The 27,839-nt window shown below is 41.7% G+C and overlaps 1 protein-coding gene across 5 annotated transcripts in view; it reads right to left on the reverse strand.

Moving 5' to 3' along the window:
* The window catches only part of PPP3CC (protein phosphatase 3 catalytic subunit gamma), a 93,931-nt gene that overhangs the window by 41,023 nt on the left and 25,069 nt on the right, over positions 1-27,839 (reverse strand). For all 5 annotated transcript variants that reach the window (XM_059696015.1, XM_059696013.1, XM_059696010.1 and 2 more), the window contains exons 2-4: positions 27,208-27,405; positions 26,529-26,653; positions 8,229-8,340 (exon numbers count right to left, since the gene is read on the reverse strand). In XM_059696015.1, coding sequence (XP_059551998.1) covers positions 8,229-8,340; positions 26,529-26,653; positions 27,208-27,235 — 265 coding nt within the window. In that variant the 5' untranslated portion in view covers positions 27,236-27,405. The remainder of the gene's footprint in view (positions 1-8,228; positions 8,341-26,528; positions 26,654-27,207; positions 27,406-27,839) is intronic.

Below are 27,839 nucleotides of genomic sequence, written 5' to 3' on the forward strand. Positions count from 1 at the left end.
ACAGTAGCAAAATTACAGTTATGAAGTAGCAACGAAAATAATTTTATGGGAGAACCAAGATGGCGGCATAGGTTAACGCCGGAGTTTGCTGCTTTGAACAACTACTTCAAAAGTGAAACTAAAAGACGGAAAGGACATCACCCAGAACCACAGGAACGCTGGCTGAGTGGAAGTCCTACAACTAGGAGGAAAGAGAAACACATACGGACACTCAGAGGAAGCGCAGTGCTGAAGTCAAATTCTGAGGTGCGGAGTGTGCGGAGCGGGCTGGCGGCGGAGGGTGCGGTTGTTGTTTTCAATCGGGAGGGAGTCGCAGACTCTGAGCTCCAGATACAGGCGAGTCTTTAGGGACCCAGACTCAAATGGGAGAAGTGGGACTGTCTGGCTTCGGTCAGAGCGAGTGCAGCTTTCTCTCCAAGCTTTGCAGCGGGTGCTGGGACTCAGAGAGGCAGAGCCCCTGGGGACAGGACTGAGAGCCGCCATAACTGCTCTCTCCGGCCCACCCTGTTGATCCTGTGCTGACCCACCCTACCTAATCCCTGCACAGAGGCATTTGCTGGATAGCCTCAGGCAAAGGCTAGATTAGCACCTCCCTAGAGGACAGAAGTTCTCTCACTGCTGACACAGCTGATTCTCATAGCCACTTGGCCTGGAGGTCAAACCCTCCCTGGTATTAGCTACAACAATCAAGTTTTAACTATAAGACTGCGAACAAAGACCACTAGGGGGTGCACCAAGGAAGCATAACAAAATGCGGAGACAAAGAAACAGGACAAAATTGTCAATGGAAGATATAGAGTTCAGAACCACACTTTTAAGGTCTCTCAAGAACTGTTTAGAAGCCGCCGATAAACTTAATGAGATCTACAAGAAAACTAATGAGACCCTCGATGTTATATTGGGGAACCAACTAGAAATTAAGCATACACGGACTGAAATAACAAATATTATACAGACTCCCAACAGCAGACCAGAGGAGCGCAAGAATCAAGTCAATGATTTGAAATGCGAGGAAGCAAAAAACACCCAACCGGAAATGCAAAATGAAAAAAGAATCCAAAAATGCGAGGATAGTGTAAGGAGCCTCTGGGACAGCTTCAAGCGTACCAACATCAGAATTATAGGGGTGCCAGAAGATGAGAGAGAGCAAGATATTGAAAACCTATTTGAAGAAATAATGACAGAAAACTTCCCCCACCTGGTGAAAGAAATGGACTTACAGGTCCAAGAAGCGCAGAGAACCCCAAACAAAAGGAACCCAAAGAGGACCACACCAAGACACATCATAATTGAAATGCCAAGAGCAAAAGATAAAGAGAGAATCTTAAAAACAGCAAGAGAAAGTAACTCAGTTACCTACAAGGGAATACCCATACGACTGTCAGCTGATTTCTCAACAGAAACTTTGCAGGCCAGAAGGGAGTGGCAAGAAATATTCAAAGTGATGAATACCAAGAACCTACAACCAAGATTACTTTATCCAGCAAAGCTATCATTCAGAATTAAAGGTCAGATAAAGAGCTTCACAGATAAGGAAAAGCTAGAGGAGTTCATCACCACCAAACCAGGATTATATGAAATGCTGAAAGGTATCCTTTAAGAAGAGAAAGAGGAAGAAAAAGGTAAAGATACAAATTATGAACAACAATTATGCATCTATCAACAAGTGAATCTAAGAATCAAGTGAATAAATAATCTGATGAACAGAATGAACTGGTGATTATAATAGAATCAGGGACATAGAAAGGGAATGGACTGACTGTTCTTGGGGGGGAAAGGGGTGTGGGAGATTCGGGAAGAGACTGGACAAAAATCGTGCACCTATGGATGAGGACAGTGGGTGGGGAGTGAGGGCGGACGGTGGGGAGGGAACTGGGAGGAGGGGAGTTATAGGGGGGAAAAAGAGGAACAAATGTAATAATCTGAACAATAAAGATTTAATTTAAAAAAAAAAAGATAAACAATGAAAAGTGAAAAAAAAGAAAAAAAAAAAGAAAATAATTTTATGGTCGGGGGTCACCACAACATGAGGAACTGTATTAAAGGGTCGCGGCATTAGGAAGGTTGAGAACCACTGTTCTAACTAGTATCAGTAATACAACATTAACCAAACAAAATTTTCAACAACATTCTTTAAAAATAATTTTGAAGGTTATCACTATTTGCAAAAAATCACAACCTGGTCTAGCCATTGGTTACATATTTGTTTTAATTTTATTTGTTTTTACTATTTTTAAAAAGGTAATACATTTACATGGCTTAAAATTTAAAAGCTACAAAAGGATACACAGTGCCTGTTACCCCTTTTTCTTCAGGCAACCAGTATAACTAGTTTCCTGGTGTCTTTACAAAGCTAATTTATGTATACATATGCAGATATGTACATTTGTTCTTGTCTTACATTACCCTTTTGTTTTTTTTACATAAATGGCAGCATATACACACTGTTTTGCATTGCTTTTCGTACTTGACATATTTTGGAGATCATGTCACATCTACGCAGGAAGAGCTTTGTAATTATTTTTTTTAATGTGTACATAGTATTTCACTTTATGAATATACCACAAACTAACAACACCAATCTCTTGCTACTATAAGTAATGCTATTATGAACAATGATATATAATATTTATTTTTAAAAATATTTTATTGATTTCAGAGAGGAAGGGAGAGGGAGAGATAGAGAAACATCAATGATGAGAAAGAATCACTGATTGGCTGCCTCCTGCACACCCCCATTTGAGTTCGAGCCCACAACCCAGGCATGTGCCTTGACCAGGAAGTGCACCCTTACCTTGGTTCATAGGTCTATGCTCAACCACTGAGCAACACTGGCTGGGCAATATATTTTCTTTTTAAATCAACCTAACACAACAATACTATTTCATTAGCAAAATTATAGGAATTTCTGAAACCTATTAGTAAGCTGGTCAACTACATGTCAAACAATGGTTCATAAAAAAAGAAATTAATTTACATTAGAAATTTGAACGCAGGACTAAGAGATGGAATCATAAAAGCACTGGGTTTCTTACTTTCCAAAAATATAAAATAATGTTTTTGCAAAGATAAGTACAGGGTGGGGAAAAAGTAGGTTTACAGTTGTTTGTATGGAAAATAATCCAATAATTAACAATACAAGAATAAACTGTTTCACCCTGATTGGTTTGGCTCAGTGGATAGAATGTCAGCTGGCGGACTGAAGGGTCCCAGGTTCGATTCTGGTCAAGGGCTTGTACCTTGGTTGCAGGCATATCCCCTTGTACAGGAGGCAGCTGATAGATGTTTCTCTCTCATCGATGTTTCTAATCTCTGTCCCTCTCCCTTCCTCTCTGTAAAAAATCAATAAAATATATATTTTTAAAAAGAATAAACTGTTTCGTGCACAAACAACTGTAAACCTACTTTTGCCATACCCTGCATGTCAAAAATTAACTTACACATTTCTTTGCTACTCAATTTATCTCTAGATTTTAAAGCAATACCAAAAAAAAAAAACCCTCTTCAATATAAAGCAATATAAGAATTGATATTAAAAAAAGAAAAGCCGCCCTAGCTGGTTTGGCTCAGTGGATAGAACGTCAGCCTGTGGACTAAAGGGTCCCAGGTTCAATTCTGGTCAAGGGCATTTAAAAAAAAAGTCTCCACCTGCCCCCTTTAGAAATATTAACAAGACTGCAGCTGTACAATCTGGAACTAAGCATCACTTACTAGTAATTATAAGGTGGTGTTTCTAAAAGTCACGATGGCTCTTTAAGAGAGATTGACTTATCAGTAAAAACACCCATGCAAAGCACTACACATGCTCTTTCTTTACATAGAAATAAAATTTAAAATTGTACTTGAATTTGTGTGCTTGTTCCAAGATTTATTTACATTTCAGATGCAGTATTAGAATGAAACAGATGGAGCATCCTGGTAGATAAAAGAAAAAGAAAGAAACCTGGTTTAACTAAATTAAAGTATGTAAGAAGTAAATAAAAACTAAGAAGTTCTTTGCAAAATGAGATGCTTACAATGTTTCCTGAACATCTTGTTCCACCTTCTAAAAATAGTTTGAATCAATTATACTAATCAAAAAAGAAAAAAGAACTCTTAGAAAATAGAGGAAGAATTGATAAAATGTTACTAAAAAAAACTGAGCCTCAATTCAGAACCGAGACATCCAGAGACAGCTTTCTTCATAACTTCTCTAATGTTAAATACTGAGCATTACAGGGCCTTTGTTAACTGCTTGATACGCGTTATTTAATTTTCCTAGGTAAAGCAAATTGGCTTTGAAAAACAATGCAAAATATTTCCCATTTTTAAACTATCTGGTGAAGTGGTTCTCAAATGACAAGCAGTGGTAACCTTCCAAGTCTCGGAGTGGGCCTTCTGAACCAGCAGCATGAAACAGAATTACCTGTGCGCTTTACAAAGCCTTTTAAATGCTTGGATCCCCAATTGGGTAATTTTAAAGTGACCAGTTAAAAACATATATTATAATAGTAGTGCATGGTCGTGATGAAAGGTAATTGAAGCAGTGCAAGTCCTCCTGACCTAACTCCCATAGGTAATCACTATTACCAATTTCTTCTGCACATTATACATTTAATTGAGAAAGGAGATCACATTATACATGTTCTGCAAATGGTTTCTGTCACTTAACAATATACCTGAACATCTCTCCATATCTAGAGCCACCTTGATCTTTCAACGGCTGCCTCATATTTCATTTTTTAGATGTATTATCACTTACTTAAGCAGGCCCTTATTGACATTATCTCTTTTTTGTTATTACAATGAACATCCATATAAATCCATATCTTATTGTCTTTTTGAGTAGACAGTGTGGTAGATATAATTCTAAAATGGCCTGCAATGACCTACACCTTTGTATAATCTGTGCCCCTGTGAGTGGGTGGACCCTGTGAGTATGTTGAAACTCCCATGATGACATTTCCTTACACAGGCCTGGCCTAATCAGGCTGGCCTTTGAAAAGCAGAGGGTTTCCTTCAGCTGGCTAATTAGAGAAGAGGAAGGCAGAGAGACGCACTCGGGCAGCCTGGAAGAAAGCACTTAGCGTTGTGGAGCCACATGCCAGGAACTGCACAGTCTCTGGAAGCTGAGGGCAGTCCCTGGCCCAAAAGCTAGTAGGAAAATGGGAACCTTAATCCTACAATTGTGACTAGTGAGCTTGGAAAAAGACCCCAAGCTCCAGATGAAAACTGCAGCCCTGGCAACACCTTGATTTTGGTTCACTGAGACCCTGAGCAGAGAATTCAGCCATACTGTGCCTGGACTCCTCACCTACAGTAACTCTGAGGTAAAAAGTGTGCTGTCTTAAACAGCTACATTTGGGGCAATTTGTTATGCCGCATTAAAAAAACAATATAATCTGCATGATAAATTCATAGAAGTCAAACTGCTGGGCCAAAATCTTTATAGATATTCCAAAACTGCTCTTCGAATACATCAATTTAAACAAAACTCACCACAGATCCAATGTTTGTTTGTTTGTTTTTAAATATATTTTATTGATATTTTACAGAGAGGAAGGGAGAGGAATAGAGAGTTATGATGATCAGCTGCCTCCTGCACACCTCCTACTGGGGATGTGCCCGCAACCAAGGTACATGCCCTTGACGGGAATCAAACTTGGGACCTTTCAGTCCACAGGCCTACACTCTATCCACTGAGCCAAACCAGTTAGGCAGATCCAATGTTTTTAACTCCCTGATTATCTACTGATTTATAGTGCTTATTCCAATAAGTCCCATGGGATGGAGTGATCTGTACTGTATCTCACCCATCTGTAGCTGACTTTTCTGTCAGAGGGATTTTTTTTAAGTGTTCATACTCTAACGTTTCTTATAAGAAGAACTATCTTTCCTCTTCGGTTCTACTAGAACTGCCATTACAACTAGCAGCAACTCCATTATAGGAAGTTGTCAGCAACCAAAGTTAAGATGAGCATATGGGACACTACCAAACTGTAATTCATCTATAAGTAAAGATATTTTTATGGGGGGTGGAAAGGTGAATAAACTCTTGAGTCTCAGAAAATAAATTTAAAAGTTTTTTCAGTGTTGAATATTCTTTTGGGAATAAAACTTTAAATATTTTATAACATGTTCCCCCAAAATAGTAATCTGCAGAAAAATATGAATAGGACACAAAGTGAAATCCATAATCAAATTATCAATTGTATGAACACCAAAGTAATAGGATATGTTCAGGAATACTTAGGGAGAGGTAGATTTTAGAGCTAGACAGGACCCAAGAGATTTAATTTACCTTCATTGTTTTTATAGAAAACATGCTAATATTTTAGAAATAAAAAAAGTGTAATATTGTTTTGTTTTTTAAAATTTTAATATTTTTGTTTCACTGTATAAACTGATATATAACTTCTTTGGAGGGCTATTTAAAGTATTTATCAAAAGTCTTTAAAATGCTCATGCCCTCTGCCCTGGCCGAGTGGCTCTCAGTTAGTTAGAATGTCATAATGTACACCAAAAAAGTTGTGAGTTCAATCCCCAGTTGATGCAGGAAGCAACCATTGATGTTTCTCTCTCACATTGATGTTTCTCTCTCTCTCTCTCTCTCTCTCTCTCTCTCTCTCTCTCTCTCTCTCTCTTTCTTCCCTTCCTCTCTCTCTAAAATAAATAGAAACAAACGTATTATTGGGTGAGGATTTAAAAAATAAAAATAAAGCCCTAGCTGGTTTTGCTCAGTGGATAGAGCATCAGCCTGCAGACCAAAGGGTCCTGGGTTCGATTCTGGTCAAAGGCACGTACCTTGATGCAGGCTCCTCCCGGGCCTGGGCCCTGGTCAGGGCTCGTGCAGGAGGCAACCAATCAATGTGTTTCTCTCACATCAATATTCCTCTTCCCCTCTCTCTTCCACTTTCCCTAAAAGTCAATAGAAAAATATCCCTGGGTGAGGATTAACAATCAATAAAATAACATAACAAAACATAACAAAATAAAATAACAAAATAAATAAAATAAAATGTTCATGCCCTCAGACTTAGTAATTATCTTCTGAGAGTTTGTCCTAAAGGTATAAATTATAAATGATCATTCTATTCAACAAATTAATTCAACAAACATTTAGTAAGCATCTCCTATGAGTTATTAGATATTGTTTCTCAGAAAACAACAGTGAACACAGCATGTCACTGCCATCATGAAGCTTAAATTCTGGTCAGAGATAAAGACAATAAACAAGTAAATATGTTAAAAAACATATAAAATTTATATATAAAATACATAAAAATTTCAGCTGTTGGGAGATGAAAAAAAAAAAAAAAAGCAGTGCGTGAGAATAAAATGATGAGAGTTAAACTTAGGAAAACCAACCAGGGAAGAAAATCTCTGAAGAGAAGTCATGAATGAAGTAAGGGTGTAGGTCTGAAAAGCAGATAGGTATCTGGGGAAACAAGAAACAATAAGTGCAAATGTCCTGGGGCAAGTTTTCTCAAACATTCCCCAACAGAGTCACCATCACAATGAATGTCTGTTAAGAGGCAATTGTGAGTAAGTAGATTCTGGTAAAAAAAAAAATTGGTGAGGGTTTTGTTTGTAATCAGCTAGTAATGTTTATTGACTTTCCAAAAAATTCTATCTTTAATAAGAAACTTTTTTATACTAGTGGTATTATTATAATATTATTTATAGTTGGAAACAACCTACATGTTCTATAGTTGTTACTAAATTGGCTAAATACATGATAATACATTCATAAAATGAAATACTTTAAAAACCATAAAATAACATTTTAAAGTCACATTAAAATATTTAATGATATGGAAAAATGCTATTACATAAAGTGAAAAGAGAAACTTATTAAAGTCTATGAGCAAAATTTATTTTAAAAATATTTTCAACTATTTCTTGATAGGTCTTTATATATACAGAAAAGAATAGAAGACTACATCCCAAATATTGAGAGAGTAGTGATTATCTTTCATTGGTATGACTATGGACAATTTTTATCTTTTTTGGACTTTTCTATGTTTTCCAAATATATCAAATGTAATATTTTATAAAAATAGGGGGATAAACCCAAAAGTTATTTTCAAAATAAATGTGTTAAAAGGTGGAATTTTGGTTTTTATCAGAAAACAAAACAAAACAGGAAACACTTGAGCTCCATTAGTTTCTTTTTTCATTACAGCTGATTCATCTTAGGACTAGCTAAAGGGTAACTACAAAAGTTCTGGAGAAGCGATTATACTTACATTCCTGTTTGAAGGTGAAATATTCGGTAAGATGCCTGCATTCATGATTTCCCCGAAGCAGAAACAGTGTTTTGGGATGATTAATCTTTAAACTCCATAAAAACAGTACACACTACAAGACAAATACAAGCATAAAATTTTTATTTGTGACCATGACAATGCACAAAGATAACTTACATAAATTCAAATGACTTGTAATGGCATATCTTATTACTATTCCCAAGTTGAAACATGAAACCTTCAGCTTTTGAATGTAACATGCCATTGCCCTAGAATTTGACAGAGCATAGAGAATAGCCTTCATAGAAATCTCTCAATTTCTGTTTCCATGTTCTTTACAAGTATCTAGAACTCTGTGACAAAGCAACCCACACATATATCATATATAACTTACTCCTAAAACCTGTATTTTACTTAATGGAGAAATACTAGAGACATTTCCACTAAAATGAGGAACAAGGTGACCTAGCTGGTTTGTCTCAGTGGATAGAGCTTCGTCCTGAGAACTGAAGGATTTGATTCCCATCAAGAGCATGTACTTTGGTTGCAGACTCAATCCCCCACCCTGGTTCTGGGCATGTGCTGGAAGCAACCAATCAATGTGTTTCTCTCGCATCAATGTTTCTCTCTGTGTGTCTCTCCCCTTCTCTTCCATTTTTTCTAAAAATCAATGGAAAAATATCCTTGGGTAAGGATTAACAACAACAAAAACACACACAATAATAATAAATAAAATAAACAACCACTGGTACAATAAAATAAATAAATAAAATCAGGAACAAGGCAAAGATAACCACTATCTCCGCTATTATTCAACACTATACCTAGAGGTGTTAGCCAATGGAATTAGATAAAAACAATCAATTAGGGGCTTAAAAATGGGTAAAGAAAAAAAAACTACCTGCATTTGCAGATAACATAATATGATAGCATACTTGAAAAACTCCAGAAAAATCAATGATAAAACTCAAATAATAAAAATCAGTAACAGGGCAGAATATAAAATTAACATATAAAATCAATAACCTTCATATACACAAAATAAGTAGAACACAATGGTAGAGAAAACCCCATTTACAATAGCAGTAAGGAAGATTAAACGCATAGGAATAAATTTATGTACAAATTTCATACCAAGAAAACTTTGCAAATCTCATACCAGGAAAAATTTAAAACCTTCCCAAGAGACACAAAGTAGATATAAACAAAGAGACATTTCCTATTCTTGGATAGGATGATTCAACATTAAAAGATTGCAGTTCTTCCTCATTTGACTTATAATATCATTGCAATTCCAATAAAAATATCAACAAGCTATTCTATGAAGTTTTAATTTTAGCTGATACTAAAATTTACATGAAGAAAAAAACATACAACTGTCAGGAAACACCTAGAAAAAAAAAACACTGAAAGAGAAATTATGAGGGGGACTAGCCTTACTGAATATTAAAACAGACTATAATGTTTCTATAATTAAAGCAATGGTACTAGCATATATATAAATATACTAGTGGAATAAAATAGTCCAGAAATTAATCTGAGTACATATAAATTTGGTGTATAGTAAGGGTGGCATCCTAAATTACTAAAATAATGATGTACTTAATGTCTCTGGGACAACTGGTCACATTTCAAAAAAAGCATTAGATCCCTATCTACACTAATAAAAGAGAAACATGGTAATTGGCGTACGACCGCTACCCTTCCCATTGGCTAATCAGGGCAATATGCAAATTAACTGTCAGCCAAGATGGCGGCCAGCAGCCAGGCAGCTTGAAACTAACATGAGGCTTGCTTGCTTCAGTGACGGAGGACTCCAACGTTCCCCACAGGCCGCTGCAGGCCTCTGAGCCTGCAGTTTCAAACATCGTAACAAATATAGACGCTAAACAAAACCCCAGAAACCAGCTTTCAGCTAGCTGGGATCTCAGAGCTGGAGTTGATACAGAGTTTCGAGAACCGAAACAAACCAGATACCTGCTTTCAGGAGCAGAGGCCTAAGAGCTGGAGCCTCAGAGCTAAAGCTGGCCCAGAATAAAAAAGAAAAAAGAAAAAAAGGAGCAGTTGGGAGCTTCAGTCCCAGCCTGAAAACAGCCCTCAGCCCCTCACCCAGACTGGGCAGGCACCCCAGTGGGGACCCCCACCCTGAAGGGTGTGTGACCAGCTGCAAACAGCCATCATCCGCTCATCCAGGCTGGCCAGGCACCCCAGTGGGGACCCCCACCCTGATCCAGGACACCCTTCAGGGCAAACCAGCCAGCCCCCACCCATGCACCAGGCCTCTACCCTATATAGTAAAAGGGTAATATGCCTCCCAGCACCGAGATCAGTGTGACAGGGGGCAGCACCCAAACCACCTGATTGCCCTGCGGCTCTGTGTGTGACAGGGGGCAGGGCCACAGCCTCCCAATCGGCCCTGCTCTGTTCCTGACAGGGGAAGGTGCCCCAACCCCCTGATTGGCCTTGCTCTGTCAGTGATAGAGGGCGGTGCCCCAACCCCCCCACCCCCCACGGGCCCTGCTCTGTGTGTGATAGGGTATAGCCATAACCTCCCCATCGGTCCTGCCCTGAGTGTGACAGTGGTGGCGCCCCAAACCCCTGATCAGCCCTGCTCTGTGGGTGATAGAGGGCGGCGCCCCAACCCCCTGATCCACCCTGCTCTGAGTGTGACAGGGGGCGGTGCCCCAACTCCCCTATCAGCCCTACTCTGTGAGTGACAGGGGGGAGCTCCCCAACCCCCTGATGGGCCCTGCTCTGTGCGTGACAGGAGGGAGCTCCCCAACCCCCTGATGGGCCCTGCTCTGTGCGTGACAGGGGGTGGTGCCACAACCTCCCCATTGACTCTGCCTTGAGTGTGACAGGGGGCGGTGCCCCAACCCCCCAATCGGCCCTACCCTGAGCGTGACTGAGGGTGGCATCGCAACCTCCCAATCCCCAATGGGCCTTGCTCTGAGCCCAACCAGGGGCTGCACCTAGGGATTGGGCCTGCCCTCTGCCACCCGGGAGCCGGCCTAAGCCAGCAGGTCGTTATCTCCCAAGGGGTCCCAGACTGCGAGAGGGCACAGGCTGGGCTGAGGGACCCCCCCCCCCCCCGCCCCGAGTGCACAAATTTTTGTGCCCCGGGCCTCTAGTCTATAATAATAAAAGGGTAATATGCTAATTAGACCAGACGTTTTCCAGACATCATTTCTGATGAAGCTGAGGCCTGGGGGGGGGGGGGGGCGCGGGCAGCCTGGGTCCCGGGTGCCTGCGGGTGGCCAGAGGGAAGCTAGCCCGGGTCCCAGGTGCCTGCTGATGGTTGGAGGAGGGAAGCCTGCGTCCCAGGTGCCGGAGGGAAGCCAGTGCCAGCAGCCGGGGGAAGGAAGGCCTACATGATAAATAACTAATGGAAATGGGATTTAATTGTATCAAAATGAAACCGTACAAATTCTAGAAGAAATTTGTGGGTGAGTTCTTCTTTAGTTTTAGTGTGGGGGAAAATTTTGTAACTAACTAGTAAAAATCTGAAGGGGTGGGGGAAAGATGGGTAAATTTGACCACTTTTTAAAAATTGCATGGTAAAAAACAATTTGGCAAAAACTGACAAAACTTAACTTTTGATAACTTCTAGGAGCCTACTCTGAAAATACACCTCCAACAATAAGAAAATACATATTCACAAGGTTGCAGCATGGTTTGTAATAGCAAAATACTGGAAGCAATGTAAATAATCATACATAGGAGAAAAGTTGAGCAGATTATGATACATTCACACAATGAAGTACTATGAAGCTATTAAAGAAAAAGAGTGAGAAAGATCTCTTTAAACTTATTTGGAGTGATTTCCAAGATATAATGTTGAGTGAAAAAAGCATAAAAGCCACTGTTAATGTAATAAAGAAGGGGATATAAGAAGTACACATGTGCATAAGAAATACAGGAAGCATAAATCAAAAACTAAAGAGATCAGCTCTAGCTGGTTTGGCTCAGTGGATAGAGTGTCGACCTGTGGATTGAAGAGTCCCGGGTTCAACTCTGGTCAAGGGCACATGCCCGGGTTGCAGGCTTGATCCCCAGTAAGCGGGCGTACAGGAGGCAGCCAATCAATGATTCTCTTTCATCATTGATGTTTCTATCTCTTTCTCCTTCTCCCTTCCTCTCTGAAATAAATTAACAACAACAACTAACGAGATCGGTTACTTACAGGGAGCATAGAGGAAAAGGGTGGGAAGGAGGGGAAACTGGGAATAGGTTAGGAAGGATCAGGAGGAAGTGACACTTCTCAAAGCATACCTTTCTGGACAGCTTTAAACTCCAGAACCTCAGTCCTGTAATGATTTACATATGCCTCCCAAAATAAGTAACTGAATCAACCAAAATGAAATATAAATAGTAACAAATGAACTTAACTGTATTATAAATGAATAACAAAGCAACAAAGAAGAGGAGGAAGAGGAGGGAACTAATTAAAGTAACTTTGGAAAACAGCATGTTGATTGCATACTACAAGGCTAAAGACACAAAGAAATATACACAAATACTGTAACTTTAGTTAGTTTTTCACAGTATGAGTTGGCTGCCATGTACCCATTTTATGGGTACACTGGAATCGAGTAGATAAATGACTATATTGAGAGCCAGGAAAGAGGGAAGACTAAAATGAACCTTGTGATGGATTGGAATCAGAGGTATCATATGGACTCACGCTTTTTAAGATAACACAAAGAGGTAATGAAATAAATAAAAATATGAATGTATGTGTATATATTTCCTAGCTCCTTCTGCTGAGAGGGCCTAGAACCTCAAAAAGTATTATGTGTATTGATTTTGGGATTACAAGTAAATTTTAGCAAAGAGGTATATACACAAATACAGAATTCATGAATAATGAAGATTTATAGTATATGCTAACCATGAAACATACATATTTCACATATAGCCTCATAACACAAGCAACAATTGATAGGACTATGCTGAGAAACAGATAAATCAATAACTGTAGTTGGAGATTTTGACAGAAACCCAAAAGTAACTCATATTTCAAGCAGACAAAAAGAATCAAAGTTATACAGAATGGTTCAACAAGTAGAGAATGCATTCTTTTCAAGAACATATGGGATAGCCATAAAACTCTACCATGTTCTCCATCACAAAGGGAGTCTCAATAAATTCCAAAGAATGCATATTATTCATATCATGTTCTCTAATCAAATTACATTAGAATCATAAGATACCAACTTCAAAAAATCCTGCATGACTGGAAACAAAAATACATACTACACCTTCATTGTCTTAGAGCTACAAAGAATTCTTAAAATGTAAAACACTGAATGATAATAAAAACAATACATGTCAAAATCAGCGGGACTCAGATAAAACAGCACTTAATGGGAAGTGTACAGTGATAAGCACTTATTTCTTAAAAATCAATTATATAAATATGCTTAGATATGCTTACCCTACCTCTGAAAGGTCTTAAAAGAAACTCTGAATAGTGATTGTAAGAGTGGGATGGTTAAAATATGAGATGTTCAATTTCACCAGGAATGAGAAAAATATTATTTGAAATAATGAATAAGATCCTACTTTATACCCATCATTTTGGTTAATGTTAGAAAATGAGATAAAACCAAATTCTGGAAAAAGGGATGTGAGGAAATATGAACTCTTAGATGCTATCGGCAGGAGCATAGGCTGGTATAGCTATTCTGATGAGTGCTCTGGCAATAGTCAGTTCAAGTATAAAGCTATATACCCTTTCCCCTAGCTATCCCACTCTTGTTCATAAACCATAGAAAAACTAAAACATGAGACCATAAGGGGATTTATTTCATAAGCAGTGTTCATTACAGAAAGAAACTGGAAGCAACGTAGGTGTCCACCATTAAGAATTGAGAACAAAAATGTCACAGCTATGTATAATGGAATACTATACAGCAGGCAGAAAGCAATGAAGTTGAGATATATATACAGCAACCTGGATAGATCTTTAAAACATAGTAAGTGAAAAACAAAACAGAAATAGAGCTCCAGTTATGGTTCTCAGTGTGGTCACGTTCATCTTAAAGTGTGGTGCATCATCACAATGTGGGGACTTGTAAGAGATTCTTAGGCTCTACCCCAGATCTAATGAACGAGAAATTCTGGAATGGGTCCCGGCAAACTGCTTTTGAACAAGTCTTCCAGATATTTATGACACAGGTTAAATTTTGAGAGCCACATTTATGTAAAATTAAAACATTTCATCCATAAAAGACTTGTATGTTAAAAAAATTAATGTAATGTATTATATGTATTCTGAGGCATATACCAAATACAACAGAAACATGTGTGCGAGGGAGAGAGAGTAAGGAAAATACAAGTCACAGAGAAGGAAAAAGACAAAAACCAGGGAGAGACTTTGCAAAGATGAGTAATAAATGTGCTATGACCTTAGGAGCTTGATTAATTCAACAGAAAATTTACCACCTCCCAAGAAGAAAAGATTTCAAAATTTTTAATCCAAATGCTTCTCAAATGCCAAATTTAAGTCACCAATATCTTTTGCCCATTCTTAATGGTCTTTCTACACCCACTTATGGGCTCCTATAATCAATTCATATGACATAGCAGACAGAGAAATTGTTTTAAAACATAAATATCACTCCCCTGATCAAAAGAAAAATTTCTCTAATGGCATCCTATCACATTCAGAATAAAACCCAAACTCCATGCTATGGCTGGCAAGGCCTGACATGGCCTGACATGGCCTATATCTTCCCCTTGGTCATTATTCTGTCCAGCCACAGCACCCTTAAGATCAGCAGAGCCGCAAAGCCTGACAGCTGGCGGGAGGGGGAGGGGGGAGGGCGGGAAGGGCTCTGGCTGGAGCCCAGCCAGAGCAAAGGCCTGGGTCCCGGGTGCCAGAGGAAAACTGGTGCCAGCAGCCAAGGGAAGGGAAGGCCTATTGCACGAATCTCTTCGTGCAACAGGCATCTAGTCCTATATAATAAAAGCCCAGTGACCATAACGGCGTAACGACTATAACAACCACTCGACCAGTTGCTATAAGGTGCATAGTTGTGAACTGTTACTACTTGTTACTACTTGTGAACTGGCTTAAGCTTGCTCCTGCCTCTGAACATTTACACGTCTGTCTTCTGCCTAGAACAGTGATGGCGAATCTATGACATGCGTGTCAGAGGTGACACGTGAACTCATTTTTTTGGTTGATTTTTCTTTGTTAAATGGCATTTAAATATATAAAATAAATATCAAAAGTATAAGTCTTTGTTTTACTATGGTTGCAAATATAAAAATATTTCTATATGTGACGCGGCACCAGGGTTAAGTTAGGGTTTTTCAAAATGCTGACACACCGAGCTCAAAAGGTTTGCCATCACTGGCCTAGAATGTACTTCCTACCCCACCTTCTTTGCATGGCTCATTCCCTCAAGTCAGACAAGTTTCTGTTCAAACACTACCTTCTCAGATAGGCTTTGCCTGATCTCTATCTAAATGAGCTACTCCTGTCCCCCTGATCTGATTTTGATAGACACTACACAAAGCTATGATGTCACTCTCCTTATAAAAACACAGTAAAAGACTTTGCTTTGCTTGCTCTTCACCATATTCTCAGAATTTAAGGCTCTTATTCTACATGGATCCTACTTTTTTGGAAAGCATACTTTTCCCAAATAGTGCAGGATGTTTTATATACCTGGACACTGCTTACTAAATGCCAATGGAACCTCTCAGTTGTTGTGATAAAATATTAATTCATATGTCATTGTACATGATTATGAGTGCACCTGAAGTATGATTTCTCAAAAATTGAATTTTGGAATCAAAATATATATACATTTTATCTGAGACAGACATTGCAAAATAAACCTTATAAAACTTAAATAGAGAGACACATCTATCCTATATAATAAAAGGGAAACATGCAAATTAACCATTCCTCCGCTACACTCAAGCCATGCCCACAAGCCACGCCCACAAGCCAATCAGGAGCGAGTATGCAAACTAACCCAACTAAGATGGCAGCAGCCACAGAGCTGGAACGAGCAGGAGGCTTGGGTTGCCCCCGGCGATGGAGGAAGCCAAGCTTCCCGCCTGCCCTGGCCGGCCCTGGTCTCTGCTCAAGGCTACAGAGTTTCAATTATAGAAGATAAATAAATCCCAGGAAAAAAAAAAAAAGGAGAGGCTGGGAGCTTGGGTCACCGGGGAGCATGGCCAGCCTGCACACGGCCATCAGCCCCTCACCCAGGCTGGCCATACCCCCATGGGGTGAGGGTCCCCGCTGGGGGCTTGGCCAGCTTGCAAACAGCCATCAGCCCCTCACCCAGGCTGGCCAGGCACCCTAGTGGGGACCCCCCACCTGAAGTGGGTGTGGCCAGCCTGAAAATGGCCCTCAACCCCTCACTCAGGCTGGCCAGGCACCCCAGTGGGACCCCCAACCTGATCCAGGACACCCTTCTGGGAAAACCAGCTAGCCCCCACCCATGCACCAGGCCTCTATCCTATATAATAAAAGGGTAATATGCAAATTGACCCTAACAGCAGAACGACTGGGAATGACTGGTCACTATGACACACACTGACCACCAGGGGGCAGACGCTCAATGCAGGAGCTGGCCCCTGGTGGTCAGTGCACTCCCACAGGGGGAGCTCTGCTCAGCCACAAGCCAGGCTGACAGCTGCCAGTACAGCAGTGTTGGCGGGAGCCTTTCCCACCTCTTCAGCAGTGCTAAGGGTGTCCAACTGCAGCTTAGGCCTGCTCCCCGCTGGCAAGTAGACATCCCCCAAGGGCTCCCGGGCTGCCAGAGGGATGTCTGGCTGCCAGCTTAGGCCCAATCCCCCAGGGAGTGGGCCTAAGCCAGCAGGTGGACATCCCCTGAGGGGTCCCAGACTACGAGAGGGCACAGGCCAGGCTGAGAGGCCCCCCAGAGTGCACAAATTTTTGTGCACAAGGCCTCTAGTGTATATATATATAAAAGCCTAATATGCACAGTGTCCCCTCAGGAGTTCGACTGACCGGGAGTTCGATCACTATGACATGTGCTGACCACCAGGGGGCCAAACGATGGAAGGCCTTGGTGGGCAGGAGGCAGCCGCTAGGGACCCTACCCATGCATGAATATCATGCACTGCGCCTCTAGTATAAATATATTTAGATGGCTTTTTTCTTTTTTGGTTGACTTTTGTTTTTGACAAAACTTGCATGAAATATTCCAAGGAAAAATTATATTAAATCCATATAAAAATGTAGAAAGCACTTTATCCCTTTTATACTTACCTTCCCCAACCAAGAACATTACATATCTTTTGATTTATTTGGGTCCCTATTTCTGAATCCTGAAAAAACCAACTCATCTTTTTGAAGTAATGAGATATATAAAAGCATAATTCATACCCACACTACTAACATACTTCTTGCCTCCAATCTCAAGTTTTATTTCCTTAAATTATACATCAGGATGCAATTGTATAATTATCTTGTACAATTCAATGACAAGGTCATGATTATCAGATGTGTTCAGACACTCAATTTCTTCTTTATTTCTATGTGAACAGAATTTTTACTACACTTCAAGAATCATTTCTGTATGTCAACAACTGTTCATCTGTTGGTCATCTGATCACATTTACATCATTTGGACATCTGATATCATTTTCTCTTGGGTGGCTCCTGTGCATTTAGTATATCCTATGCTGATAGTGTTCTTCTTAATCCTTTCTTTTATTGCAAAATTAATTAGAGGAAATGAAAATTTAGCTTCCCTACCACAGAGGAAATACATTATAATAGGTACAAATGAAGAAGGAACAAGAAAGGGCTCAGAAATAGTGAGACTTCACTATTCTGTCCTATCGGTGACATTTGGATAAGTTCCTGGTGTCCTAATCAAAGCCCACATTGCTTCAGGAAGGATCAATGCTTGCTCTGGGCATGAGAAAAATCATCATGCCACGATTCTCTCATATAGGCTCAAGGAAAGAAAAATTGTTAAGCATGGAAAGAGAAAAATAAAGTGGATCTCTGAAAAACAATTTGGCAATATGTATCAAAAGTCTTAAAAATGCTCACATTCTTTCATCCAGTTAGCCTATCTAATAAAAGACGAAAAGGGTAATTGACTGTACCTTCACTATGCTTCCCATTGGCTAATCAGGGTGATAAGCAAATTAACCGCCAACAAAGATGGCGGTTAATTTGCATACGTAGGCTCCAAGTGGTGGAGTGAAGCCAAACATACCCGAAGCCGGCTGAGCAGCGAGGCCTCGCGGCCCCGGGATCAGTGGAGCGGGGAGGCCTCACGGCCCCGGCACCAAGTGGAGCCACAAGGCCTCACCGCCCCGGGATCAGCGGAGCCGCGAAGCCTGACAGCTGCGGGGGTGGGGGGGGGCAGGGTGTGTGAGGAGCCCAGCCAGAGCAAAGGCCTGGGTCCCGGGTGCCAGAGGAAAACTGGTGCCAGCAGCCAAGGGAAGGGAAGGCCTATTGCACAAATCTCTTCATGCAACAGGCATCTAGTCCTATATAATAAAAGTCCAGTGACCATAACGGCGTAGCGACTATAACGACCGCTCGACCAGTTGCTATAAGGTGCATTGACCACCTCTCGTTCCCCCCTCCTCCCCCAACAGCCCACAGGCTATGATTGCTGGATGGGGAACAGGGAATCACGGGGAACTGGGGTGGGAGGCAGAGGGGCAGGACTGGGGACTGGCAAGCGGGCGGAAGATGGCCTGATCGCAAGCTAGGCCTAGGGACCCTACCCACGCATGATTTCATGCGCTAGGCCTCTAGTTTCATTTATAAGGATCTGATTTAAAGAAGTATCAGAAATACCATCAAAGATGTATTAAAAAAGATGTTAACTACAGCAGTGTGTAGAACAGAAATAATCAGAACAACCTTGTGCCACTTACAGTACAAGTGATATAATAGCCAATTAACTACTGCTTAATCCATAAAGACTTTTAAATATCTCATGAAACAAGAAGTCTGGAGGTGGGATGTCCCAGGTTAGTGTACCAGCTCAACATCATCACCAAGAAACCATGCCCTCTCTACCTCTTTGATCTGTGATTCACAGCAGGTCTGCTTTTCCTCCATAGTTATAGCATCTCCTCACAGTCACAAAATAGCTGCTAAGCACACATTTGAAATGACATACTGGAATGAGGGATTCAAAGCATTTACCTTACAAGAATCTTTTCATCTGGAAAGAAAATGTTTCAAAATAAACACACACACATACACACACCACCACCAACGACAACAACCAAAAAAAACAACAACAACAACAAAAAACTAAACAAACCAAACACCCTGCAGAGTTTCCTTTATATATTACTGAGCAAACCAGGATTCCATGTTTACCCCTAGACCAATCCACTGGTAACAGGGAATGGACTGTTGTGACTAGTTCAAACCAACATGAATTCATTCCCTGGCACTGGGATAAGGGCCTTCCCTTCCTGAAACCCCCATTTCATTTATATGAACAAAATAGGAATTCTGACAGTAAGGAAAAGAAAAAGGCAGGCAATAAGCAGGACCTGCTACAAACCTAATTATCCAACAATAGAGGAATGGTAAAATTGAGTGTCTACTGTATTTCAGACATTATATAAGGTCCCAAATGAAGAATACTGCTGCCCTGCTCAGCTGGTGGCTCAGTGGTTGAGGTCGACCTATGAAACTGGAGGTCATGGTTCCATTCCCCGTTAGGGCACATGGCTAGGTTTTAGGCTCCATCACTAATAGGGGGTGTGCAGAAGGCAGCTAATCAATGATTCTCATCATTGATGTTTCTATCTCTCTCTCCCTCTCTCTTCTTCTCTGAAATCAATAAAAAATATTTTTTTAAAAGAATACTGCTGACAATTAAATATATCCTATCTAATAAAAGAGAAACAGGGTAATTGGCGTATGACTGCTACCCTTCCCATTGGCTAATCAGGGCAATATGCAAATTAACTGCCAGCCAAGATGGCGGCCGGAAGCCAGGCAGCTTGAAACTAACATGAGGTTTGCTTGCTTCAGTGACGGAGGAAACCAACGTTCCCCGCCTGCCTTCCCGGCCTCTGAGCCTGCAGTTTGAAACATTGTAATAAATATAGAAGCTAAACAAAACCCCAGAAACCTGCTTTCAGCGAGCCGGGATCTCAGAGCTGGAGTTATACATTGTTTCGATTATAGAACCCAAACAAAACAGATACCTGTTTTCAGCAGCCGAGGCCTCAGAGCTGGAGCCAGAGCTAAAGCTGGCCCAGAATTTTAAAAAAAAGAAAAAAAGGAGCAGTTGGGAGCTTCAGTCACCCGCGAGCCTGAAAACAGCCCTCAGCCCCTCACCCAGACTGGGCAGGCACCCCAGTGGGGACCCCCACCCTGAAGGGGGTGTGACCAGCTGCAAACAGCCATCATCCCCTCACCCAGGCTGGCCAGGCACCCCAGTGGGGACCCCCACCCTGGTCCAAGACACTCTTCAGGGCAAACCAGCCAGCCCCACCCATGCACCAGGCCTCTATCCTATATAGTAAAAGGGTAATATGCCTCCCAGCACTGGGATCAGTGGAGCCGAGAAGCCTCCTGGCACCGGGATCAGTGTTACAGGGGGCAGCACCCAAACCCCCTGATCACCCTGCGGCTCTGTGTGTGACAGGGGGTGGGGCCACAACCTCCCTATCCGCCCTGCTCTGTTCGTGACAGGGTAAGGCGCCCCAACCTCCTGATCAGCCCTGCTCTGTGCCTGATACGGGGGAGCTCCCCAACTCCCTGATCGCCCTGCGGCTCTGTGTGTGACCGGGTGCGGTGCCCCAACCCCCTGATCGGCCCTGCTCTGTGTGTGACAGGGTGCAGCACCCCAACTCCCCTATCGGCCCTACTCTTTGAGTGACAGGGGGGAGCTCCTCAACCCCCTGATCGGCCCTGCTCTGTGGGTGACAGGGGGCGGTGCCCCAACTCCCCTATCAGCCCTACTCTGTGAGTGACAGGGGGGAGCTCCTCAACCCCCTGATCGGCCCTGCTCTGTGCGTGACAGGGGGCAGTGCCCCAACCCCCTGATTGGCCCTGCTCTGTGCGTGACAGGGGTTGGCGCCGCAATCTCCCCATCGACCCTGCCTTGAGTGTGGCAGGGGGCAGTGCCCCAACCCTCCAATCGGCCGTACCCTGAGCGTGACTGAGGGTGGCATCACAACCTCCTGATCCGCCCTGCTCTGTGCATGATAGGGGGCGGCACCCCAACTCCCCATTCTGCCCTGCTCTGAGCCCGACCAGGGGCTGCACATAGGGATTGGGCCTGCCCTCTGCCACCCGGGAGCAGGCCTAAGCCAGCAGGTCGTTATCTCCCGAGGGGTCCCAGACTGCGAGAGGGCACAGGCCGGGCTGCGGGACTCCCCCCTCCCCCCCGAGTGCACAAATTTTTGTGCACCGGGCCTCTAGTACTTTTATATTATACTGAAAGATCTATCCATAAGTATATATTTTCTATTATACTGTCAGCTCCTACAGACAGTATGAATCTTATTGTTTTATCCTTAGAGCCTGCCACAAAGTTGACACTCAAAATCACAGAGGGAAGAGGGTACAGGAAAAGGTTAACCAAATAACTTATAGGCATATATGCATTGCCCATGAACACAGACAATAGATAGGGTGGTGAAGGCCTGGGGCAGGGCCGGAACCAGGTGGTGAGGAGCAAGGAGGGAAAAAGGGGGGGGAGATATCTATAATACATTCAAGAATAAAGATTAAAATATAAATAATTAAATAAAGTTGGTACTCAAGAAACATTTGTTGATAAGTGAGGAAAACAATATGTAACAAGCCCTAGCCTGTTTGGCTCAGTGGATAGAGTGTCAGCCTTCAGACTGCAGGGTCCTAGGTTCGATTCTGGTCAAGGGCACATGCCAAGGTTGCGGGCTCAATTACCAGTGGGGGTCGTGCAGGAGGCAGCCAATCGGTGATTCTCATCATTGATGTTTCTCTCTCTCCCTCTCTCTTCCTCTCTGAAAGCAATAAAAATATTTTTTAAATTCTTTTAAAAAAAGCAAAAATATGTAATAAAATATTCTAAATATATTATCTATAATAATAAAAGTGTAATATGCAAATCAACAGAATGACCAAACAGCAGAACAACTGTGCAGACAACCTTCCGGATGGCCACACTATGACACCCACTGGTGCCATGCCAGCCATGGCTGGTGTGATGCGATTGGTTAGGGGCCCTGCCATTGCCCCATGATCGCCTTGCAGAGGGAGGCCGAGGCCACCAGCCGGCGGGGTGATTAATCAATCAGGCCCAGGCTACCCCGTGGTGGCGCTGTGGCAGGTGGGCGGGGCCTCCCTCTGCGGGGCGATCCATCATGGAGCCCCAGCAGGGTGGGCAGGGCCTACTTCTTTGGGGCGATTGATCATGGGGCTCCCGGACTGTGAGAGGGCACAGGCCAGGCTGAGGGACCCCCGCCCCCAAGTCATGAATATTGTGCACCAGGCATCTAGTAGTGTATAAAAATCATTGTGGGTTTTTATATATGCTTTCTTGAATATACCAATGGACTAAAACTTTTTAAAGTATGTGAGTTAATTTGGAAGATAATATGGCACAATATTTATCTTTTTAAAAAGTTGTTTCAGCCCAGCCAGGTGGCTCAGTTGGTTGGAGCGTCATCCCATACACCAAAAAGTTTGCAGGTTTGATCCCTGGTTGGGGCACCTATGGGACCAATTGATGTTTCTCTCTCACACTAGTGTTTCCTTCTCTTTCTCTTTCTCTCTTCCTAAAATCAATAAACATATCCTTGGATAAGGATTTTAAAAAGTTGTTTCATTAAATGACTAATTAAAACTTCATTAAGTTCTGTATTCTTCTCTTCAGCCTCTAACACCTCCTAATGCAGCGGTTCTCAACCTGTGGACCATCGGAAAACACATATAGCATATCAGATATTTACATTATGATTAATAACAGTAGAAAAATTACAGTTATGAAGTAGCAACGAAAATAATTTTATGGTTGGGCGTCGCCACAACATGAGGAACTGTATTAAAGGGTCGCTGCATTAGGAAGGTTGAGAACCACTGTATGGCTAGCAAACACACAAAGAAGTAAATATTCAATGTGACTTTCAAACATCCATACTTTTAGCTCACTGTCTATACAAAGTGAATAGGAAATAAGAATAGGAAAGTTTAATATAGTTTACAAGTATGATCTCTTCCCATCCCAAGTACCTATTTAAAGACTAGGAATTTACAGAGCAGTAGGAAAAATGTGCGTATCATCATTAACCTTTGTCCTCACAGATGACAGTAAATGAATATGAGGCACTGGCAAATAACACTGAACTTTTCTGATTCATGAGTTTAGACTGCCTACCTAACTAAAGAGTAAGGTCTTTCTCTTGTCATTTATTTTTTCGGCAGTTTTAGAACAACTGCTGCTTCTCTGGTTGAGCACCAAGCAAGGTAGCTGAGCTGTATTTAGGAGTGATGCTGCAAGAACAATAAACCTTTAACCACCAGAAACATACTTAGTACAGTGAGATTCTCACAGTCTGAGGGAGAGGCAAAACTAAATACTACAAGAATAGCAAGCAGACTCAATTTCCTCATGTCGTGCTTATTCCAGGAACATTATAAATTCAATCACCCACACTATTTCAAAATTACTTCTTTTATTTGCCAAGCATGTACAGCTTAATCAATTGCCATTAAATATGAATATGTTGTGGTTCCATTGTACTCAAGAATTAGGTCCTAAAATCATTTTTTCTTTTATACATAAAAACTTATAGTTTGTTTTAATTGTAACCTTTTTCCTTTCATCATTCAATTTTCAAAATATATAAAAGTAAATTGTAAGGTTTTAAGTTAACTTCATTAATTAATAATTTTCCTTCAATGAACATTTATTAAGTGCTTACTATATGTAATAGCATCAGAAATTATTCCTTTAATAAGCTAAGCACCTGCTTATTTACCACTGGCAGTTAATCTAAGATTTAACTGTAGCCCAGCAGCTTATGATCTTGTAATTAAGGTCAGCTAATTCAAGCCCCATTTAAGGTGAATAGCAATTTATGTTGCTTATATACAGCCCATGTACTATCTTCAAAGAGGAAAGGTTAGTAATCATTTAATTTATTTGCAGGGAGAACCAAGATGGCGGCATAGGTTAACGCCGGAGTTTGCTGCTTTGAACAACTACTTCAAAAGTGAAACTAAAAGACGGAAGGGACATCACCCAGAACCACAGGAACGCTGGCTGAGTGGAAGTCCTACAACTAGGAGGAAAGAGAAACGCATACGGACACTCAGAGGTGGCGCAGTGCTGAAGTCAAATTCTGAGGTGCAGAGTGCGCGGAGCGGGCTGGTGGCGGAGGGCGCGGTTGGCGTTTTCAATCGGGAGGGAGTCGCAGGCTCTGAGCTCCAGATCCGGGCGAGTCTTTAGGGACCCAGACCCAAACGGGAGAAGCGGGACTGTCTGGATTCGGTCAGAGCGAGTGCAGCTTTCTCTCCCAGCTTTGCAGCGGGTGCTGGGACTCAGAGAGGCAGAGCCCCTGGGGACAGGACTGAGAGCCGCCATAACTGCTCTCTCCGGCCCACCCTGTTGATCCTGTTCGACCCGCCCCGCCCAAGCCCAGCGCAGAACCATTTGCCGGATAGCCTCAGGCAAAGGCTAGATTAGCACCTCCCTAGAGGACAGAAGTTCTCTCACTGCTGACACAGCTGATTCTCATAGCCACTTGGCCTGGAGGTCAAACCCTCCCTGGGATTAGCTACAACAATCAAGGTTTAACTATAAGACTGCGAACAAAGACCACTAGGGGGTGCACCAAGGAAGCATAATAAAATGCGGAGACAAAGAAACAGGACAAAATTGTCAAAGGAAGATATAGAGTTCAGAACCACACTTTTAAGGTCTCTCAAGAACTGTTTAGAAGCTGCCGATAAACTTAATGAGATCTACAAGAAAACTAATGAGACCCTCGATGTTATGTTGGGGAACCAACTAGAAATTAAGCATACACGGACTGAAATAACAAATATTATACAGACTCCCGACAGCAGACCAGAGGAGCGCAAGAATCAAGTCAATGATTTGAAATGCGAGGAAGCAAAAAACACCCAACGGGAAAAGCAAAATGAAAAAAGAATCCAAAAATGCGAGGATAGTGTAAGGAGCCTCTGGGACAGCTTCAAGCGTACCAATATCAGGATTATAGGGGTGCCAGAAGATGAGAGAGAGCAAGATATTGAAAACCTATTTGAAGAAATAATGACAGAAAACTTCCCCCACCTGGTGAAAGAAATGGACTTACAGGTCCAAGAATGCAGAGAACCCCAAACAAAAGGAATCCAAAGAGGACCACACCAAGACACATCATAATTAAAATGCCAAGAGCAAAAGATAAAGAAAGAATCTTAAAAACAGCAAGAGAAAGAAACTCAGTTACCTACAAGGGAATACCCATACGACTGTCAGCTGATTTCTCAACAGAAACTTTGCAGGCCAGAAGGGAGTGGCAAGAAATATTCAAAGTGATGAATACCAAGAACCTACAACCAAGATTACTTTATCCAGCAAAGCTATCATTCAGAACGGAAGGTCAGATAAAGAGCTTCACAGATCAGGAAAAGCTAAAGGAGTTCATCACCACCAATCCAGGATTATATGAAATGCTGAAAGGTATCCTTTAAGAAGAGGAAGAGGAAGAAAAAGGTAAAGATACAAATTATGAACAACAAATATACATCTATCAACAAGTGAATCTAAGAATCAAGTGAATAAATAATCTGATGAACAGAATGAACTGGTGATTATAATAGAATCAGGGACATAGAAAGGGAATGGACTGACTATTCTTGGGGGGGAAAGGGGTGTGGGAGATGCGGGAAGAGACTGGACAAAAATCGTGCACCTATGGATGAGACAGTGGGTGGGGAGTGAGGGTGGAGGGTGGGGCGTGAGGGTGGAGGTTGGGGCAGGAACTGGGAGGTGGGGAGTTATGGGGGGGAAAAAAGAGGAACAAATGTAATAATCTGAACAATAAAGATTTAATTAAAAAAAAAACATCTAAAAAAAAATTTATTTGCAAAGCTGGGTTAATATAGCCTTCTATTTGTTAGACTTTCTACTAGCTAAAAAAAGGAAAAAAAACTTTTATATCAAAATATTTCTCTCTCACTTTAATGACTGAAAGTAACAAAATTTATAAATTCTGCCAATGTTCTCATTTGAATTTTTTTTTTTTACTAAAGAATGGAAAGCAAAATTTTTTAAAAACACAATATGATAGCTCCAACACATCCAGTTTAATTTTTACCTCTATACTGAAATAGCCTCTGTCCACATAGTCACCCAGAAAGAGGTAGCGTGTGTTATTAGGTGATCCTCCAACTTCAAACAACTTCATCAGGTCAAAGAATTGTCCATGAATGTCACCACACACTAGAAAAAAAACATTGGGTGAGGTAAAAAATTATGTCTTAGAAAAGAGTCAGCTGGCATGGCTCAGTGGTTAAGTGTAGACCTATGAACCAGGAGGTCATGGTTTGATTCCTGGTCAGGGCACATGCCTGGGTTTCGGGCTCGCTCCTCAGTGGGGCCATGCAGGAGGCAGCCAACTGATGATTCTCTCGTCACTGATAAAAAATTTCTATCCTCACTCCCTCTCCCTTCCTCTCTGAAATCAATAAAAACATATTAAAAAAGAAGAAAAGAAAGGGCATCACACCAATAGGGATCACAGTTTAGCTTTCAAATCACTTTTGCTTTGGACTGGACTGCTCTATAACTATAGTCAATCTATCAACACTGAATAGTTCTACTGGAAATAACAAACATTTTAAATTGTATTTCTTCAGTGAATAGAAAACATACTAAACAATCCTAAAATGGTCTCATAATTCCTAGAAAAATTACAACACATTTTAGTTGGTTATTTGTGATCATTTCTTAAATTAGCTCAAACCTAAGTGCAACCATGCAAAATCTTTTCATACCCGTGATTGGAGCTTCTACTTCTATCATAGTCTTCTCTTGTCTCAGGATAGCAGCCCCATCATTGATTATCTTTAACGCTACTTCCTCTTCCACTCGCCCTTCCTTCACCAAATGGTTCTTCAAGACATCAATATTAGGTTTCCCATTTACAAAGACTTCCTTCAAAGTAAGCCTTTGGGTTGGAGGGAAAGGGACAGCTAGAGAAAGAGAAAAAATCATTTAAAATACTTAAATGTATAGAGCAAAACCATGAACACATTTCTTTAACGTAATAAATTAAGCATAATATATCATCACTACAGGCATGCACCAGTGGGGTCCCTTGGCCTGGCCTGTGGGGATCGGGTCCAAACCGGCTCTCTGACATCCTGAGGGGTCCCGGATTGCGAGAGGGTGGTCCTCGGGTGACACATCCCAGAATCGTGCTCCCTCCTCTCTGGTTCCCGGTGCGTTACCCAAGAACCACAGCTGCCACGTCACCACAGCTCAACAGCTCCTGCATTGAGCATGTGCCCCCCAGTGGTCATTGCACGTCATAGGTACCGGCCAGTTGGCCGGTCACTTAGGCTTTTATATAGAGAGATGATATCACATCCATACCACCAGAACTATGTAGGAAAAAAATTCCAAA

This window comes from Myotis daubentonii, chromosome 5 (assembly GCF_963259705.1).
Source record: "Myotis daubentonii chromosome 5, mMyoDau2.1, whole genome shotgun sequence".
Taxonomy (NCBI): domain Eukaryota; kingdom Metazoa; phylum Chordata; class Mammalia; order Chiroptera; family Vespertilionidae; genus Myotis; species Myotis daubentonii.